Raw genomic sequence first — 14,019 nt, forward strand, 5'->3', positions numbered from 1 at the left:
ATGGCTTGAAATCCTTGTCGTTCGCGGGATTGGGTGAAAGGCACTTGCTCATTACATCCTACTGGAACTCGATTATATCTTCACACGAAGACCAGCACACATTACGGGGTGAAGGGCTTCATATAGCCAAATCGTTTCTTAATTTTTCCTAATCCCAGCTTCATATTGTTCAAGACCTTATACCAAGCCAACAGGACTATTGGCGGAAATAAGGCATACGTTACTACGACTGCTAAAAGCGGCCACGATAACTCGACTAACGACTCCGCCCTCGCCCATCAGCTTAATATGCCTTAAGTAACAAAACTAGAGAACTACCAGAGTAAAGTCGGGTCAGGCAGGTTCAGCCGTCTCCGGCCGTAGTCTCGCAGCCTGGCGGAGCATGGTCGTGTGCTTGATCGCCGTGAATTGGACCAAGTTTTGCCGCCTTGAGTTTGTCAAGACCGGCGTTGCACAGAGCGTACGTCGTAAACATGATCTTGGTGTACTTGTGCTGTCTCTAGGTATCCATCTGCATAGTATTCCAATGTCAATACGGGCATAGAGGCGAGTTACGGGGTTGATATACTTTGTCTTGAGCATCGGCAGAGCCGCCAAAACTCCCACCAGGGATCTTGGCCTCCTGGTACCACGAGCTCCGGATTTACCAGATGGCATTAGCCTCACTCCCCATCCCGTCACCCTTCTCACACGACACCTCGTACCAAAGATGCGAACGGAAATCAGGGCCTGTCCGGAGACCAGGGACTTGCTACGTCTCGTCGGTATATGTAGCTTTGCCCTTGTGGCCGAAGGTCCAATTTCTGGACGTCGGAACCCTTATCAGCTTTTCAAGGATGCATCTACTGCACAAAGGCCCTGGGGCATGAGGCGGGCACCATTGGGAATTTGATGACTTTAAAATGAGCTATGCTCCTCTGCCGCGTCAGCTGCCTCGACGTCGCCGTTCACGCTCAAAACTCGGGTCTTCATTAAGGTAGTGTGGTACCCGGGCTTGCGTCTGCGGCTGCCCCCTCTAACGCTATCAATACCTTATTCTCAAAGTGGCATACTGCTTCTAGGACCTCAAATTCGTCACTGGCAGTGACAGAGCCGATCGAAGGTGCCCATGATCTCGATAGCCTTTCTGGGTCATCTCTTCGGGCTGGAAGCTCTAGCAGCTTCATGTTTCTTGAAGCTATAGATCCCACGCTTGGAAGAGATAAGGCGATTAAATGCAGCACAGTTCAAGGCTTTATAATACGCTGTGGTACTCCAAGGCGTAGTATGGGCCGAAATCGTGAAATAGCTTGAATGTGTTATCAGTCGCAACGGCCACTAAAGTATGGATGTGCTATTGACAGAGATGCAGCGTTCAATCGAATTCCCGCTATAAGCGCACTTTAGCGAAGCTGATTATAATCAGCCCTGGGAATAGCGGTGGTCTTTCTTGGGGGTTTACTTGACGGCATGAAGTGATTGTTACTGCGATATAGCCTTGGGTGATGAGCTCACCGCGGAAGTTGTGGAAAGTCATGACGACTGCTTTCGTGACGTGCTCACACTCTATAAGCCGGAGCCACCAAGGTCATAGCCTCGTTCGTCCTGCATTCGGGGTTCGTCGGCCATGAATCCGAGAGGAAGCTCGTTTCTCCCAAATTCCATCAGTTAATGCTTCAACTTTGACTATTAAGAACACTCAGCTTCATTTTCGGGCTGGTAAAGGGAGGTGCCTGCCACTGTGATAGCCGGCTCCCGATATCTGCCGTTCGCACGAGCCGTCACTGTCATTTCCAACATATCCGCTTCTGTAATGGAACTCGGTCTCAAACCCCGAGAGACTTCTCACCTTCTGAATAATCCTTGCCGTAGCTCGGCCATCAATTCATACAGATTGTGGCTTCAGTGTTCCCCGTGGTTCCTCGGGGACCATTGAAGCCTCTCGAGCTTTGAAGACCTCGTCTAGAAACCAAGGACATATCCTATGCCTCATTGGATGGCCCGGCCACGAAGTACGTTACACGCCTTTACGGAGGAGACAAACTCGCCGAGAGCGGCCTCGCGATAAAGGGTCAGCGAGCTTGTGCAATGTTTTTCCCTTGAGTTCTTAGACGCGGCCTGGGAAGCATGCCTGAATTTCGGAAAGACACACTTGTACGAGGTGACGAAGGACAAATTCTATCAAATTTATTAGAGATCAGATGTAACATATCTACCCTGTTCTCAACTTAGTTCTCGATCTTACACAACCACTCCGCCTCCCTCCCAAACAGTATACCACCGAAGCTGAGGGGCTTTCACCTAGATCACCAGGTAACTAAGTAGTATAAAAGGATTCATTTCTTGGCTAGATCCAACTTTTCGTCATCACACCAAAAGTTTGGTTTACGGAGGTCTCTGTGACTTTGTAAGACTCTGTCTGGCGAGTCGAGGGCTGAGCGTGAGCTTCTCAGTCCAGGATGCACTGACGGGGTCACTGACATTCTACATAGCTAACCGTATCAGGACCACACCAATTCTCCATCCTTCCGTACCACCCGCTGAATAATTCACGAGAATACACAACCGATGAATAGAACTTCCCGCAGCTGGGCTCGTTGAAAGGGTTCCTGTCTGACGATCCAACCTACAACGGACCTTTGAGACCCCATTGAAACTATCGAGGCCAAGCAAACCTCGAGTAAGGCGGTCAGTGTTACCAAGTCAACGCAGACTGCAGGTTGCGCCACTCTATCGTTCCAACTGATTAATAAATCGCCTTTTAAAGTCAAGGCGGTTTCAATCAAGTTAGCAAACGCCGAGGTCGGGCCCCGAGCCTTTATCTTCATCATCGCTAGCCACCTCGTCCTCGTTAGCCTTGCCAGTCGCGTCCTTACGGGGATTGATATCGCCAAGGCCGTGCTCGTCTCAATTGCTTCGAAGGTGGCTGCTTCCCATACGTCTGTCCCGACCAGCCCTGAGTAGCAAGAGTACCTCATCGACTGGCCTATGATACACTGTGTGCGCATCGCCGCCAAGGATCGTGGGGAAGGCCCTCGAACCGCAATGTAAACTTCAGTGATAGTTGAGCTCCGCAGCAAATTGCAAGAATGAAATCTAGCCGCAAACCTTGAGACGATTCGTTTAATACTTACAGAAAACCCTTTCCAATGTGGACCCTGGCACAGAAGTCTACAATCTGTCAGCAAGCAGTTCATCATACTTGGGCTAGCTTTGTTCATGCTGTTTGACTGTACTTTCCAGATGGGGCTACTGCTCTTACTTGGTAGTCTCAGTCTACGTACGTCCGCCAAGAACGGCAACAAATATTGTCTCCTATTGCCCTTGGCGCTGAGATTGGGGCTCACATGACATAGTATACCCCTTCTTTCCAATAGTATCGAATGAAACAATGATCTTACGATTAGCCATCTGAAAGCTGCCCGTGGTCTGCGGAAACTCATTCAGCTTTGCGAGTCTCTTCGACAGCAAATGTGTGCTCGATTCCTTTCAGTATGAACGTTAATTTCTAACTGCAACCTTGTTCACATTGCTGATCTTTCGAGATGAGGAAGTTGTGACGTAATTGAGGCCCACCGAATGAGGCCTTGAAATAGTTATCTATGTATCTGAAAAACCAGATAGCCAACCTCGCCGGAGCCTCGTTTTCCGATTGTAACGTCCATGACAGCACAACAGCACCTTCACGTCAAGAGAAAATAGACACTTTACGTCGCTTGAATGCGGCTTGACGCGAGGTAGGAAAATTGAGTCGTGTTATAAACAAGATCGTCAAGTAATTGCAGTAAGGCCTAAAGTGCATGCGCGCTTGCAACAGCGATAAACATTCCTAGAAGAAGAGTCTCCTCAGAGCCAAATAGTACAATGGTGCTGCTCGACACAGTAGGTACAAGGATCACTCAAAGCTCTTTGTCTTCGATTATATTCTCGCGTCGTTGTTCCAGGTTAGCGACATCATCTGCAAGGGGCCTACCGACTACCAGATTCAGTAATCGCTAATTTGACAGACTCTTTGAGCTGCTGCGCTGTCAGCAATGAAGCTCCCTATGTTCTTGAGAGATTCTTGTCATTGATTTCGACCACCCCAAAGGGCCTTTCGCAGCGGCTAAGTTGATCAAATGTCGGTATTAAGGTGTTAATCGCAGAGGCCGCTCGCCTAACACAGGTAGTTGGGGACTTCACACCGTCCAAACAATCTATCAAGCGGACTACTTGGCCACTTCGTGGGGCTGAAGCCTTATTCGCAAGTAAGCAATTTGCACCTGGCAAGGGAACTCATTGATGTGACATGTCCCCCATCTTCTTGAGCTCAAGCAACTAAACACGGCAGGTAATGTAGACATCGCGAAGCGTCTCGGCACAATGAATGGGAACCTTGCAAAACCTGGTTCCAATCGAAAAAAATTGGCGGGCTTCGACAACGTTGCAAAGCGGGTCAAGCAGCTTGTCGAGGTCGGTAATCAGTGAGAACCCCGGATATGTCAGTGACTCGCGTGAAAAGTTCCCAGTAACACCTTGAGCTCAGGCATTCGCGGCCACCATTTAAAGAGGGATTGTACGTGGGATTGAATTGGCTGCGTGTGCTCTCTGCAACTTCGACGCTTGCCTTTGCCTGAAGATTGAAGTTAGCTTTGAGTCGCTAATTCTCCGTCAACTGCTTGGACCTGTAGCGCGGTCGTGGTGGTTAACCGATCGTTTCCTCATTAGTAGAAGATGTGATCGCCAGTAAACTTTCACAATACTGCGTACCTGAGTGCTGTGTGGTTGGTGATGAGGTGACTTCACCACATCGTCCCTCAATGAGGAGTTTTCGTAAGAGAACTTCGAGGTCAAGACACTCCACGAGGGTATTCAAGCACCAGAAAGTCGCCGATGCTTCATGCTGGGAGTGATTGTGAGAGGCTAAGCGGCTGGGTCGGGTCAACGCCTGCTTCTTTCTTGAAGCATTTCAGTCTCAGTTTTGGAGGAAATTGCCGCGCCTTTGGGAGTTTCGAGGCTCATGGCCAAGGGCTCTTGTCGACCGAGTTGCTGTCCCCAGATCTGAGGTGTAAGTCTTGATTGCCGCTCAGGAAGGGAAACGTCAAATACTCGCGCTGTTTCCGTCGATGTGCACATCAGCCACGGGCCCAGTAACTACAAAGCAGGCGAATTGAGATTTAGTCCAAGTGCGTAGTCTGTTTCGGATAGAAATGCCCTGGTGACCAAATAGAGTTACACAGGTAACAAGAACGAGAGAAACGGTGGCAGACAGATAGTGATTGCATAATTAGCTTATCCGGCCGTTCAGAAAGTAAGCGAGGACAGCGACACAAAAGCGAAAACCAAACGGTGAAGGGGCAGAGATCTCGTTGGTGGGGATCCACAGGTGCACACCGATGGGGATTGTTCCCACCATCTTGCCGACCACGAGCTTGACGAAGCAAATAATGGTGTCCTTGCACGTCGCACTCATCTCACTCTTGGGAGCAATGAACTCTTCAGTGGTCAAGACCGCACGTCAGCCCAATTGTGCACGAGGACAGCCGACGGGATGGTGTTGCAAAAGCGGCCATGCGTCGCTTAAGATATTTGTGACAATGTGGCATCGTTTGTATTTGCGTCTTCCGCGAACTCACAGATGGTGGCTAAGCAGATTATGGATGCGGAGCTGACCTCAGGTAGCGACGTTGCTCAACCCTCGAAACATCTCCTGGCAGAGCCAGGCTTCTCATAGGTCATCCGACGACTAGCCCTCGTAGATTTGTAAAGCAAAGTCTCGGTGTAATTGATCAAAGCCTACATAAAAGCCAAATACCCATAGCATGTGTGCGAGCCAGCTAGATCACACGACTTCGTTGAAGCCGCAGCTGGGTAGTACATTATCGATGAGGTGGGATCTCCCGGTCGGGGACGGGGAAAGGTGGAAGACCAAGAGGGCCGGCACACACACATCCCCCGGTTACGAGGCGTCAATTCAAATCGAGGTAAAACCTATGGAGGAAGGGGGAAGCGACATGCCGAGGTCAGGGAAAAGTTCGAACAAACGAAAGGTATAGGAAGAGAAAACATGACAGGATGAAGCAAGTGTAAGCTAAATGGAGCAAGCTGACCTTTGAACTTCACAAGCCGGGTATCTTACAGCGTGCTTGACTAGATCTCTGACGGCAAGATGTCTAGCTGAGATTGGACCCTGAAAACCAACAAAGGTAAACGGTAAACAAGCAGGGAGGCCATGTGGCGGTGGAACAGCGGTGGCCGATCGAGGAGGGGCGGCAAAGCACATTGGCCGCTTGGCCGCCTCGGGAAGGGACCCGAAAATGTGGAGAGGGCATCCGGGGTAGAGGAGCGGTGACATCAATGCCGGTCGCAAGTCTAGCGGCTCAGAGAGTCGCGAACGAGTCGCTGCGCCGACATGCGCCACTGGTGTAAATGGACCAGAGAGAAGGATTACGCACAGGTTCGGATCTTAAGCTGAGTGAACGATCCGGTCTCGGCCATGGCGTGTTCAGTGAACTGCGCCAATGGGCTTTTCGGCCGAGTCGAGGTGCTCGTCTGCTGGTTTGTCGCCATCTTCAATTGACTTTGGGTTCTGCTTTTGAACAGGAACACAAATGACTCGCTGCATCCGAACTTGTGGAGAGACATAATGTGTGTTCGGGTGTCTTTGAATTTGCCACCATATATGTTGCGAAGACCCGCGGTTGTAGTACTAGGTAAGGTAAGTAAACGACTAACAGACAACTTTACATTGTGTAGTTGGTAGGAAAGGCGTAATCATGTTAACAGCAGGGGAAAGAGGTGGAATAGTAACCCACCTCAGGCCTTGATGACTCGATGCGAATCAAAATGAATTGGAACAGAGAGTACGGTCTGCACCTACCTAAGATAGGTAAAGGTAGCTACGCTTGAATCGGCAAGGAACTGTGGCCCTGTCGAGGAATGTCCATTCGATCTGATAAAATAAAGAAGGAGCAATCGACCCAATCAACGGTGACGGGTAAGGTGCTAGTGCCAAAGTGGATGCGGGTGCGGCTGCCCCTCAAGGCCCCTTGTTCCTTCCCCGAAACCTGAAGCGAACCCCAAGGCCCTAATGCCCCAAATGGCAATGCCCCCATTCAAACCCACCCCTGCGACTGCCCTTGCCAGGTGTTCACGGATGACTAATGGCGCGTTCCCCCTGCGGCTAACAATGGTATCCGGGTCCGTGCGTTTCAACTTCACGCGTTGTCTGTTTTTCGCACCCGTAACTCTGAGCCGCAAATTCGACGTCACCTCGTCTCCTGATGACCTGTTCAACTCTTCTCCATTTCAGCATCACCTTCGCAACCGTACTGTAGCCTTGTTGCGTGCCGGAGATACGTGCGCGGTACCGTTTCGCCAATGCCCCGCCCCTTCCTCCAGCCGCACCACCACTCCGCGCGCCACCTCCTCCTGACGCGGTGATTTCCGACCACCTCTCTTAATCCCCATCAGAAGAAGCCCCAATACTGGGCCAATAATCGCGAAACATGCCTTCAAAGCCTTCAACACCGAGGCGATCCTTTACCGGCCGAAAACGTGGACGTCCTCCAGGCACATCCAACGCCACTCGCGTTGCGCGCGACCTTGGAGATTCCCCCGCACCACCTCCCTCCGGCCGATCTACGCGCGACCACGCCACCCCTTCCGCAGTTCCTCATACCGAACCCCCGCCTAAGAGAAGAAGGTATATTCCTGGAGGTGCTGGTGGTGGTGGCCGTTTCATCGATGATGATGGAACTGAGACGCCCATCGCAGCAGTGCGTAGACCACCAAGGGAGCCGCGCAGCGTGTCGGCGATAGTCCCAAGACGAGAAAGAAGCGCAAGATTACGAACCGCCGCCGACCGAGAAGACATGGAATTCAGTTCGGCTGCGGCTGTCGCAGCGGCCGTTGCAGAAAACGAAGGATACAAGCCCAGAGAGGAACGGGGCTGGGAGGAATTCCACCCCAAGCTCGATATCGATGCTACATTCATGATGTTCCGTTCTGAAGAAGTCGACGGACTCCCCCTCCCTGTCGCCAAATCGCCTCCGAGGACGCCAGCAGGAGTACGGCCATCCACACCGATGAATGGATCCCATACGCCCTTGAGAGAGATAAACCCAGCCTCGACAGGCAATACACCAGCGCCCACCACAAACTCACACTTCAGCCTTCCCGTTGCTGCTGGAAGTGAAACACCGCAGAAGCGTCGCACGAGACCACCCCGTGAATCTGTCTCCTTCCTTGGTAGAGATCTAGCTCCAGCAGCGACACCAAGACTACCCCAAGTCCTGCCTATTCGGAATCAAACCCCAAAAGAGCGTTTAGACCTCAAGGCGCCTTCTTATCGCAGATCTGATCAGGTTGAGCAATTCGAGAGCAAGAGCTTTGGCCAAGCACGATACGTAGACAAGTCGATGATGAATGTAGGATATCAGGAGACCGATCGTTACATGCGCCCTGAGGGCAGACTTATCAAAGCGGCGGAGCCAAACCTGGAGGATGACCTCGAACAATTAGCGGCCAAGGTCGATGGCGAGGCACCCCCGATGTCTGGTACCAATGTCGGGCGTGTCGAGTACGACATGGACGAGCAGGATGACAAGTGGCTGGATGTGTACAACAGGGAACAAAGGAAGGGTAACGAACTGGAACCAATAACCCGCGAAGTATTTGAAATCGCCATTACCAAAATCGAAAAAGAGTGGCATGCGTTGGAAAAGCGGATACCAAAGCCCAATCCTAAACCGCCTCAGACCCATCGACCGCGGTCTAGTTCGGCCGCGGCCGTAAATGGCGAACCACAAGTCGGGGAGGAGCAAGACAGCAAATGCGCGATTTGCGATGATGGCGACTGCGAAAACACCAATGCCATTGTATTCTGCGACGGATGCGATCTCGCAGTCCATCAGGAGTGTTACGGTGTGCCCTTCATTCCAGAAGGCCAGTGGCTTTGCAGGAAGTGTCAGCTCATCGGCCGAGGTGTACCGGTAAGATTCCTTCCCGCACTCGTTTTGACTTCAGACAGCGTTACTAAACTACTCCACAGACTTGCATCTTCTGCCCCAACACAGACGGCGCTTTCAAACAGACCAACTCATCGAAATGGGCACATCTTCTCTGCGCGATGTGGATTCCCGAGGTGTCCCTGGGGAATGCCACTTTCATGGAGCCTGTCATGGATGTGGAGAAGGTTCCCAAAACACGCTGGAAGTTGAATTGCTACATCTGCAATCAGAAGATGGGTGCCTGCATACAGTGCAGTAACAAGTCTTGCTACCAAGCGTTTCACGTAACGTGCGCGCGACGGTCGCGCCTATTCCTCAAGATGAAGAATAGTCACGGAGCACTTGCAGTTCTTGATAACAGCATGATACTGAAGGCGTTCTGCGACAAACACTGTCCTCCTGACTACTCAAAAGACAATGGCGTCGCTCAAGCAGCGCGAGAAGCTAAGAAGTTCTATAAGCGAGCAATGAAGGGACGGATCTGGGCAGACAGTCAGGCAACGGCTCATGCGCTGGCTGCCAATCACCGCAATGCTTTGACGGAACACCCACCTGACGAAAGTCAAATGACGGGGGCCAAATTCGCGTCCTATGTTGGTGGGGACAAGAAGAAGGGGCAACCCGGAAAGCAGATTTGGAAGCTGCCTTCAGGCGCACCCATCATTCCTCAAGCTGTCTTTGAGATTGTTGAACAGGCGCTTTCTCGGTTCCCGTTCCGCAAGCGCAAGGACTTCGTCAGTGAGGCATGCCGCTACTGGACGCTCAAGCGCGAGGCCCGCCGTGGCGCGGCGCTTCTCAAGCGACTGCAGCTGCAGATGGAGACCTTCTCATCGATGGAGCTCACCAGGCGGAATTTTGCACAAATGGGCCCATCTGGCAAAGCCCGTCTGTCACGGCGTGTCGAGTTCGCCGAGGCGTTGCTCAAGGACCTCTGGGAACTGAAGCTTCTCTCGGAAAGCGTCGTCCAGAGAGAGCAAGAAAAGCTCGATGCCGCAGAGCTCGAGCAAGAATTCGTGGACACTTGCTATTTCCCAATTGCCAAGCTGCTGGGACCAGTCGTCGAGAAGGCGATTTTGTAAGTGATGACATCCACCTCGTTGAACAATCTTGCTAACCAGAGTTGAAGCCTCGACAAAAACATCTTTAAAGAAGGCCTCTTGGAGCTACAGGAGAAACTGGAGTGCCGATTCTATACCAACACCCTCGTCTTCACACACGACTTGTGTGAGGTAATTCATGTTGGCATTAATACAGAGCCGACGCACCTTGAAAACCCGTCTCAAGGCGGTACTCTTTCGCCTGTGAAGCAGAACTTCCACGACCCGAGGCAAAGGAAAACGCTCGGCAAACGAATACTCAAGGCTGTCCAGCCACAACTTGAGACGGCCCTCAAAACAGAGGCCGAAATCACGCACAAGCCGTACGAGACTCTGGCCAAGGAGTTCGAGGGCATGCTGGAAGCCAGTATCGAATTCCGTCAGCCATCCATCACCGTCTCCCGCACAGATGAGAGTACCGAACCCAGCCAGGATACTATTATGGTGGATGCTGCTACCGAGCAGATCACCGTTGCAAACGACGAGGGTGCCAAGGTTGCAAGCGCCACAACCGATGCTGCAGCAGACGAGATGGACGTCGATGCCGAAGGAGAAGAAGACGAGGGCAATATTGAAGTCAACACTTCGACTTTGGACAGGCCAAGCGGCATTCACTCATCGAATTCATCGGTGGCGGGGCATGAGGGCAACGGTAAGGCTGCTGTCAAGACGGAAGAGCCACTGGTTCCGACCGTTCAGCCCACAGACACACCGCCTGAGGCCGGCTATGTTCCTGCCAGCAGACAAACGCAGCCAGCCCCTCCAACGCCTCCGCAGTCCAACGGTAGCCTGGGCAATGAGTCTACGGATCCATTGTCCGAGGGCGGCGTGCCTTGGTTCTTTTCCGACTTCAAGCCCAAGGGAACGACCATTGTCGAGGAGACATGGACCGGCCGCGAGGCGCTCCGCAGTCTTAGCGAGGACCTCACCGACATGGACGAGCAGGAGCTCGAGGGCCTGGCCTTTGACGTGGAGGATAGTACTATCACTGCGTCGCCCACCGTCAACGACGAGGTGGCGGACACGATTGTCAGCAAGGCCAAATCCAACAACAGCAAAGTGCGCAAGCGCACCAGTGCCCGGGCATCTGCTCGGAGGAGATAAATGTGCCTTTGCCCCCTGGCCTTCCTAACGGCAACCCTCGCTCTTTACGGAGAGCTACCACGCGCGTGTGTTATGAACTTTGTGCTTTAACGAAGTTGTATTTGTATAAGAGAAGACCCCGACGACATGTCTCGACTGTTTCTCCCCCGTTTGCATTTCATTTTCCCGACAACCACCTCATTGCGTCACGATTCCCCCAACTTTACACAGTATTCTTTAACTACACCTCCCGCGCCGCGTATACTATAGCGAGGCCGCGTGCCCTATTACTACCACCATTACTTCCTTCTTGTTTCTTCTTTGAGTTTTATTCAGTGGGTTTGATCATAAGGCGTTTAAGAAGTCGGGAAGGACCACTATTGTCCCCCATGAACTTTCGACCAAACATGGCTTTGGCTTCAAGGGCGTTTTCGGACCAAGGAAGAGTTTTATTAGGTTAGCAAAGAGGGGACGGGGAGGCTTCACGCACACACACGCACACCCTGTTATACCGCCCACGCGAGATGGGAGAGGCTTTTCTTCTTAGCTTAGCTAGTATTGAGAGACACTTTTTTTCTTCTCCTCCTGAGTTATGGGAATGAATGTTTGAGAGTGAGATGTTGAGGAAGGAAGAGATCCCGCCCTATTATTTCCGGTTAATCTGCGCATTTGTGTCTTTTCCCCTTCTTCCTTCTGGGATAGAGCGACGTAGGTGTTGAAGTTGTGTCTATTCTTCTTGGAAAGACAGGCAGAGACATGTTGGTTGTGTGAGTTGATATGAGATGATGCCGAATAAGATTTTTCGAGTGTGCAACATGACAGCCGCGCGCCCTTTGAAAATATACTAGGTCTTGATGCTTTAAGTTATTGAATGGTCCATTGTCTATGGGTAACGTATACCACTTGAAGGTCGGCGATATGCTAGACTATTCCTATGCTTTGCTTCTATCCGCGTCTCTATCTTTGTTTCTATTCGTGTCTCCTTCCGTGTCTCCGAGGGTGCCACTACTTATATATATATGTACATGTGTAAATAGGTTCACTCATGACCCTGGGAATTTTGACGCTCCGAGTCGTGTGCACGAGGAACTCGGAGACGCTGTAAGCGTGTTATACATGGAAGCGCACCGCATAGTACTCTGGATTTTGAGAGGGATCAGAGCAGACATAGGTATTCATATCCACAAATATCTTACTTACCAGTCTTACCATCATGTGAGCTGTTGAGGAACTCTGGACACCATTTGCAAGATGGCGGAATCCCGCCCACAGACAAGCAACTTGGCCACAAGTATCTGGCTTAACACGAATAATGGTCAGAGACGCTATTGACTAAAACCAACTTAAACTCAACGGAGCCTCATCAGCGACTTTTAGGACTAGGGGACCTCAAAACTTAATGCAAAGATAGTCAAGAGCCTCAAGCCATCAGCTGATAGTACAAGATGCAACTGCAACCACAGATTCATGACAAGGCTATGCGAAAGTAAGAAGCTCTACGGCTGTCTGCCTAAGCACACGTCGTTGATGGAGGGAAGGAGGGTGGGTGGGCACTAGGGATGCGCTGCCACGTCGCTCAGTGTGTGGTGGAGGGGGATTGAATCGGTGAGCATTACGACCACCCACCACCGCACAGAAGTGAGTGTGCCTGATGGGGGGGGGGGGGGGGGGGGGGGGGGGCACGTCGCGGGGCAGTCATGTGATGCGTACCCGTCCCCGAAAAGTTGGGGGGATTGATCAGAGGAAGATGGGACTGCAAAAAGTGCTTCATCTGTACGGAGTATGGAAAAGCAGAATTGCGTGGCTTGTATCCCGTACAGAGTCACGGCTGATGGACTTTTCCCATTGGACGCTAGGAAGTGCACAGGTCAGCCAGCGAGCGGGGGGGGGGGGGGGGGGGGGGCGTCGGTCTGGATGGGGGCGCCGCCAATTGGATCACCCAAAGTATTTGACCTGATGTAACTGGACCACTTTTCCCCGACTGCCCCTCCCCCTCCCCTCCTCATCGGCTGAGAGCGGCGACCATGGCAGCTGTTGAATAGGAGGGGCATTCTTACGCAAATGTAGATTCTTCGGCCTTGGCCGCTGCCCGCGAGTGTAGGTGTACCCGTACTCGATAGGCTCAACTGATTACCTTTCAGGCAGAGCAGTACCAAGGAAGATGTGCTGCACGACATGGCCCTGACGCACTCTCCATACAACTCACATGCTTCACGTCTTCCGTGGATGCAGGCTGACTGACAGGCAGACAGACGCATGACTGACGTAGTTGCCATACTTTTGCTGCGGTCGAAGTCTTTGCCGTTCCTTCCGCAGCTTGCGTCTCCCCACAGTCTCTTTTCGTGTTCAGCGATTCGGCCCTGACGTGACGTGAGGCCCCGTTTCGTCCATCGTATCAGTAGAGAGATATTGAACAGAATGTGCTGTTTTCCTTTACACACTGGCTGGAGAATTTCAAATGCTACGAAGCTGGCCCAACCTTTTACTGGCCAGCCAAATTCCGATTTTCGGGTGATATCCCCCCATTGAGTGCCCGTGCCAAATCTTCGCCTTGACCGCTTCAAGTCTCGGTCGTCAGAACCTAGAGCGCATTGGTGGGTGTGCTCAAAAGCCGCCGTCACTCTCTGGTTGGCAACTAGGAGCTGGGCAAGGCTCTGGACGAGGGGACGAATAGGCATCGAGCCGGTCGAAGGAACGGAGTCGGTTGGCCCATCTTAGCAGCTCCACAACGCAGTCTGATGAAGAGCTTGCTTAGTGTAGTTGGCCTTTGATGTAAGTTGAGAAATACCGCCATGGTTATTGTGGGATACTCTCCATGAAAGGGCTTGCCTCGATCCAAGTCGGTTTGTGAGAGCATATCGCTGCCCGTA

The 14,019-nt window shown here is 51.9% G+C and overlaps 2 protein-coding genes across 2 annotated transcripts; one reads left to right on the top strand and one right to left on the bottom strand.

Moving 5' to 3' along the window:
• Positions 1 to 2,433: 2,433 nt before the first annotated feature.
• On the bottom strand, positions 2,434 to 3,446 carry BDP55DRAFT_646453 (uncharacterized protein). Its single transcript, XM_060573706.1, has one exon. The coding sequence runs from the start codon at positions 3,420 to 3,422 to the stop codon at positions 2,529 to 2,531; it is 894 nt and encodes a 297-aa protein (XP_060434946.1). The 5' UTR covers positions 3,423 to 3,446; the 3' UTR covers positions 2,434 to 2,528.
• A 3,924-nt stretch (positions 3,447 to 7,370) lies between these two features.
• BDP55DRAFT_259052 (PHD-finger domain-containing protein) lies at positions 7,371 to 11,602 on the top strand. Its single transcript, XM_060566326.1, has 3 exons — positions 7,371 to 8,951; positions 9,011 to 10,044; positions 10,096 to 11,602. The coding sequence occupies exons 1-3, from the start codon at positions 7,467 to 7,469 to the stop codon at positions 11,168 to 11,170; spliced, it is 3,594 nt and encodes a 1,197-aa protein (XP_060434947.1). The 5' UTR covers positions 7,371 to 7,466; the 3' UTR covers positions 11,171 to 11,602.
• The last annotated feature ends 2,417 nt before the right edge of the window (positions 11,603 to 14,019 follow it).

Source organism: Colletotrichum godetiae, assembly GCF_030913485.1.
Source record: "Colletotrichum godetiae strain CBS 193.32 chromosome Unknown BDP55scaffold_4, whole genome shotgun sequence".
In the NCBI taxonomy this organism is placed as follows: domain Eukaryota; kingdom Fungi; phylum Ascomycota; class Sordariomycetes; order Glomerellales; family Glomerellaceae; genus Colletotrichum; species Colletotrichum godetiae.